Here is a 6067-nt window from a genome sequence, read left to right on the forward strand (position 1 = left end):
AGGTTTAAGATAGTCAGCAATTTGCTGCATCTGCTTCTCAACTATAGCTGGATTCATAGCTGAGGCCAAACATTTTATAATCTCATAACTATACAAAACAAGTTATAAAATATGTATAAATATACAACTTTTTCAAGCACATTGGGTGAGGGGACATCTCTTACCTCTGTAACTTGTGATCTTTCAGAATATGACAGTTCTGGAACTGTGTAATGGGAGCATCAGAGACTGATTTATTGGATGGCATTTTAAATGGAGAAGCCAATTCTCTGCAAGAGATAATTAAAACTGTTACGACACCACAGTGCACTGCCACAGATATGACGAGCTGCATATTTTACTGATGCAAACAGCAGGATGATTTACTGAACTGATGCACAGGATTGTGAACTGTTAGAATTCTCAATGCCACAGCACTACGGATGTTCAGTTGTTGAGTACATTCGACAACAAACTTCTTGGATACTAAGGAAATACAAGGATAATGCATGAAGTTATAGCTGACAGAAATCAGTTATGATCTTATCGAGTGACAGAGCAGGTTCCAGGGGCCAAATAACCTGCTTCCTACGTTCTTACATGCACGTTAACCAAATTCAAACCTTTCTCCAGTCTGAAGCAGCACCACCCCCCAACCCATCATCTCTACCATCTAGAACAGGTTTGCCCAACTTCTCAGGTGAGGGGCCATATTTCAAGTATTTTCTCACACAAGGTGCCAATGAGCAAATTTCAGAGATAATGTTTGGCAAACATTTAAACGAGAATTCTTTAAAACTGAAGTATAAAAACAAACAGCTTGCTGAGCAAAAAAAAGTCAAAGCAATGAACAGACAATTTAAAAAATGAGTAATAAATAATGACCATTAGAGGGTGTGTGTGTCTAGCTCACTCAGTCTCACCAACTATAAGACTGCATCAGAGTGCGAGTTTGCTGAGGTCAGGGTAAAACGAGGGTGATTGGGAACCCTGAGACTGGAGGTGAGCCAGACTTAGTCACACATCCTGCCCTCACACCCCTCCCTTCTCATACACCCTCCACACACACACAGTCACACACACTGTCCCTCTCGAGTACTCAGGGCTCTGTTCTCGCCCCATCCCCATCTCTGGGCCCTGAATCTGAACCACACTTTGTTGCTTGTCCAATCACAGGCTGGTTTTAGCAATGATGCAGAGAGGAACCAGCCTATGACTGGATGAACAGATTTACAGCTTATCTTTCATATACAAGTCAGCTAAATGTCAAACAGGTTTGTGTGGCTTGGGGTGGGCCACGAGTTGAACAAGCCTGATCTGGAAGAACGAAAGCAGCAGACCTATGGGAACACTGTCATCTTCAAGCTTTCCTCCACATTACTCACTATCCTGTCATAATCGTGGTAGACACCAGTAACTATTTAAAACAAAATCTGGAATCCTACTTATCTTCAGAAGAGGGAAAGCCATAAGATTCCATAGTTTAAAGCAGAAGAATTTTAATCATGCAATAGTTAAACAGAGCAAAATCTAAATACTACCTTAGCTAATTACTCATACACTAAAATGCAGAATCAACGCAAGTTAAACAGGAATTCACATGCAAATTTCAATCTATTATAAACTATAAGTTCCTAATTAAATGGTAGAAATGGTGGCTCAGTAGTTAGCACTGCTGCCACACAGCACCAGAGTCCTGTGTTCCTGTCTGTGTGGAGTTTGCACATTCTACCCCTGTCTGTGTGGGTTTCCTCTGGGTGCTCCAGTTTCTGCACACAGTCCAAAGATGTGCAGGTTAGGTGGACTGGCTATGGACTGTAGCAGTTCAAAGTGGCAGCTCACCATGGAGCCGACGAGGGAGCGAGCTATCTTGGATCTGGTGCTATGTAATGAGGCAGGTAGAATTAGGGAACTTGCGGTGAAGGATCCTCTTGGGGAGAGTGATCATTGTATGGTGGAGTTTCTGGTGCAGATGGAGGAGGAGAAAGTGGGTTCCCGGACGCGCGTCCTTTGTTTGAACAGAGGGGAGTACGGAAGGATGAGAGAAGAATTGGCGAATGTGGACTGGGGGAGCGCGTTGGAAGGTAGGTCTGCTGAGGAGCAGTGGAGGATCTTTAAGGAGATCTTTCTTGGTGCTCAGCAGAAATGTATTCCGATGGTCAAAAAGGACCGTAGGAGGAGAGGTAATAAGCCGTGGATAACGAAGGAGGTGAAGGAAAGTGTTAAATTAAAAGCAGAGGCGTTTAGAGTAGCTAAGAGTAGTGGGCGAGAAGAGGATTGGGAGAGGTTTAAATGTCAACAAAGATTGATAAAGAAGGGTAGGAGAAACTATGAAGCTGGGCTAGCGCTTAATATAAAAAAGGATAGCAAGAGTTTTTATAAATATATAAAAAGGAAGAGGCTGGCTAGGGTGAACGTTGGTCCCTTAGAGGATGAGAAGGGGGACTTAGTGGTAGGGGATGGGGAAATGGCTGAGGTCTTGAATAACTTTTTTGTTTCGGTCTTCACGGAGGAGGACGTGAATAATTTGCCGGATGTTAGAGATGGAAAGGTGGTAGGACTGGACGGTCTCGATGACATTACTGTTACTAGAGAGGTGGTGCTAGACAGACTGGAGGGGCTGATTGTGGACAAGTCCCCAGGACCGGATGGAATGCATCCGAGGGTCCTGAAAGAAATGGCAGAGGTGATAGTGGATGCCTTGGTGGTTATTTTCCAGACGTCACTAGATTCCGGGGAAGTGCCGGAAGATTGGAAAATGGCTAATGTTACGCCATTGTTTAAGAAGGGTGCCAGGCAAAAGGTGGGGAATTGTAGGCCTGTTAGTTTAACGTCTGTTGTAGGTAAAATGTTAGAATCCGTCATCAAGGAGGAAATAGCGAGGCATCTTGAGGGGAACTGCTTGATAGAGCAGACGCAGCACGGTTTCGTTAAAGGGAAGTCGTGTCTGACAAATTTACTGGAGTTCTATGAGGATGTGTCTAGGGCGGTGGGTAGAGGAGAGCCGGTGGATGTGGTCTTTCTTGATTTTCAGAAGGCGTTTGACAAGGTACCTCACAAGAGGTTATTGCAGAAGGTCAGGGGGCATGGAGTTGGGGGTAGGGTGTTAGCGTGGATAGAGGACTGGTTGTCAAATAGGAGGCAGAGAGTGGGGGTCAATGGGTGCTATTCGGATTGGCGGATGGTGACTAGTGGAGTGCCCCAGGGGTCGGTGCTGGGGCCTCTGCTATTTACCATTTACATAGGTGATCTGGAGGAGGGAACCGAGTGTAGGGTGTCGAAATTTGCTGATGACACCAAAATTGGTGGAAAGGTAAATTGTGCGGAGGGTGGTGAGAGTCTACAGAAGGATCTAGATAGGCTGGGCGAATGGGCCAGGAAATGGCAAATGGAATTTAATGTTGGCGAGTGCGAGGTGGTCCACTTTGGTAGGAATAATGGTAGGAAGGATTATTACTTACGTGGAGAAAAACTGCAGCAGGCGACAGTGCAGAGGGACCTCGGGGTCCTTGTGCATGAGTCGCAAAAACCCAGCTTGCAGGTGCAGCAGGTGGTCAGGAAGGCGAATGGGATGCTGGCCTTCATCGCGAAGGGGATTGAATATAAAAGTAGGGAGGTCTTGCTGCGGCTGTATAGGGCATTGGTGAGGCTGCAGCTGGAGTACTGTGTGCAGTTTTGGGCGCCGTACTTACGCAAGGATATTTTGGCCTTGGAGGGAGTGCAGAGGAGGTTTACTAGGCTGATGCTGGAGTTGAGAGGGTTGAGCTATGAGGAGAGGCTGAATAAATTAGGCTTGTACTCGTTAGAGTTTAGAAGAATGAGGGGAGATCTCATTGAGACGTATGATGAATGGGATGGATAGGATAGAGGTGGAGAGACTCTTCCCGCTCAGAAAGGGCAGTAGGACTAGGGGGCACAGCCTCAAGATAAAGGGGGGGCGGTTTAGAACGGAGTTGAGGAGGAACTTCTTCACTCAAAGAGTGGTGAATCTCTGGAATTCTCTGCCCGTTGAAGTGGTGGAGGCTACCTCGCTAAATATTTTTAAGACGCGGGTTGATGGGTTTTTGAGAAGAGAGGGGATTAAGGGTTATGGGGAGAGGGCAGGAATGTGGAACTGAGCCACGACAGATCAGCCATGATCTTATTGAATGGCGAGGTAAGCTCGAAGGGCTAGTTGGCCTACTCCTGCTCCTATTTCTTATGTTCTTATGACCTACTTAGGTGCGACTAGGGATGACGACTAAACGCTGGTCTTATTAGCAATGCTCACATTCCATGAATGACTGAAAAAAATCTAACTTCTTATAAATATGGACAAGCTGAGGCCTGAATTTGATATGAGAGATCAGCATAGTGAATTCACTCTATATTGGGGGGTATCACAGTGATCACAGGTTTGGCAACAATGGAACATTAGTATATTATCTTCTGCCCTTTAGACACCTTACTCTAATATCAGGAAAGGTCTTCAGACTGAAAAAAGCATATGTGCTCTTTGTTCCATAGCTGTTAGACCTATCCTGAGCATACATAGGGGCTGAATTAGCAGTGACAGAACCACCATGTAGAAATTATACCATAATAAAAATGAGGCATTAAGTGCAGGAATCAGCAAAGGAGGCAAGAATCAGACAATCACCAAGTAATCACCACTGAAAAGATCTATTTCATAAAATAAAAATAACAGACGTTTACTGTGTTGTTCAAGACAACAAGAGGATCTGCTTACCCCAGATTCCTGCGAATCATCAAAATCCACTCAATCAGGTAAATGGGACTCAAGTCCTGTAAACAGCACCTCAGCCCTTCAGAGTCCTTCCCTCAATTGCTGCACTGAAATGTCAAACAACCTGTCCTAATCCAAAATGGAACTTGAACCCATGACTTTTGGACTTAAAGAAAGTGCTATCAAGTGAGCTACAGCTGATACCCTGAATTATTGCTTTCTCAACTTTTTTTTTGCCATAAAATTTCATTCAACAATTTGCAGATGGTAGGGGTAATGTATATGCATTCTGCTCTGATATCACTCAGCTGTACATAAAACATGGCCCCAAGCAATGAAAGCACCACATGAGGAACATCAGAATTTTGTTTCAGTCAGGTTAAAGTTTCAATTTTGAAATGCATCTTTCACAGCACAGCATCTAGATTCATAGAATTAGAAGCAGTAGTAATAGTACTACATAGTACTAATTGGATAAGAGTAAAATACTCCAGATGCTGAAATCTGAACCCCTGGAAGAGAAGTGACAGTGAGTGGCAACTGACGAAGCTCTGATTCAAAAAGTTGGCTTTATTTTCTCTCCACAGATGCTGTCAGACTGTTCGGATCTTCCAGCATTTTCTGTTTTTGTAGTACCAATTCGATAACTCTTCCAAAGAATTGGAACAGACACAGGGGGCCAAATGGCCTCCTGCGGTCAAGATTTTATGCTTCCTCAGCAACAGATTATGTTGTTCTGTTTTCTCTTTACACGGAACTACAACCTTCACATTTTGCAAGGACATCTCGTGCATTACCTCAGCTGCTGAAGTGGACCGGAATGTGAAAAACCGAAGTCCAGTATTCACCTTGCTCCTTATCACAGTCAGTCTCTCCTGTCCTCACTGTGAAGGAGCAGCCACAGTGTAACTAAGCCCCCTCTCAACTGGAAGCAAAGCTTTCTGATCATTCCTTCTCCCGTTCCCTCCTTAACCCAGTGAGATGGTGGGTTCAACTCTCACTCCAGAGACTGGAGCACACACTCGGGAGGTGCTGCCTTTCGGATGAGACGTTAAATGGACAACCTTTCAAACAGAAGTTTAAAAGACCCCAGAAATTATTACGAAGTGCTGCCCTAGACCATTATTCATCCCTTAATTCCCATCACAAACACAGTTCCTTTGCTCATCTGCTGTTTTGCCACAGGTTGTTGCCTGTAAACCGCTGTTTACACAGTGCCTGATGGCCGGCCGGGAAAGGTGAGCTGACACCGGCTCCCTCAGCAGTCCCTTTACCTGCCGCTTCGCTCGCATCACGTGACTGCCGCCAACACCGCGCACGCGCCCTACCATTATTGACGACGCAAAATGGCGGCCGTGGCAT

The 6067-nt window shown here is 45.1% G+C and overlaps 1 protein-coding gene across 7 annotated transcripts in view; it reads right to left on the minus strand.

The window, feature by feature from the left end:
• Window positions 1-6010, minus strand: part of amdhd2 (amidohydrolase domain containing 2) — a 39162-nt gene extending 33152 nt beyond the window's left edge. For 4 of the 7 annotated variants that reach the window (XM_080206759.1, XM_080206758.1, XM_080206752.1 and 1 more), the window contains exons 1-2: window positions 372-1819; window positions 165-269 (exon numbers count right to left, since the gene is read on the minus strand). In XM_080206759.1, the coding sequence (XP_080062885.1) occupies window positions 165-269; window positions 372-490 (224 nt within the window). In that variant the 5' untranslated portion in view covers window positions 491-1819. The other 3 variants (XM_080206754.1, XM_080206753.1, XM_080206755.1) reach the window with 3 other exon arrangements.
• Between the last annotated feature and the right edge of the window lie 57 nt (window positions 6011-6067).

This window comes from Carcharhinus amblyrhynchos, chromosome 18, assembly GCF_965287045.1.
Source record: "Carcharhinus amblyrhynchos chromosome 18, sCarAmb.v2.hapA, whole genome shotgun sequence".
NCBI classification, from domain to species: Eukaryota; Metazoa; Chordata; class Chondrichthyes; order Carcharhiniformes; family Carcharhinidae; genus Carcharhinus; species Carcharhinus amblyrhynchos.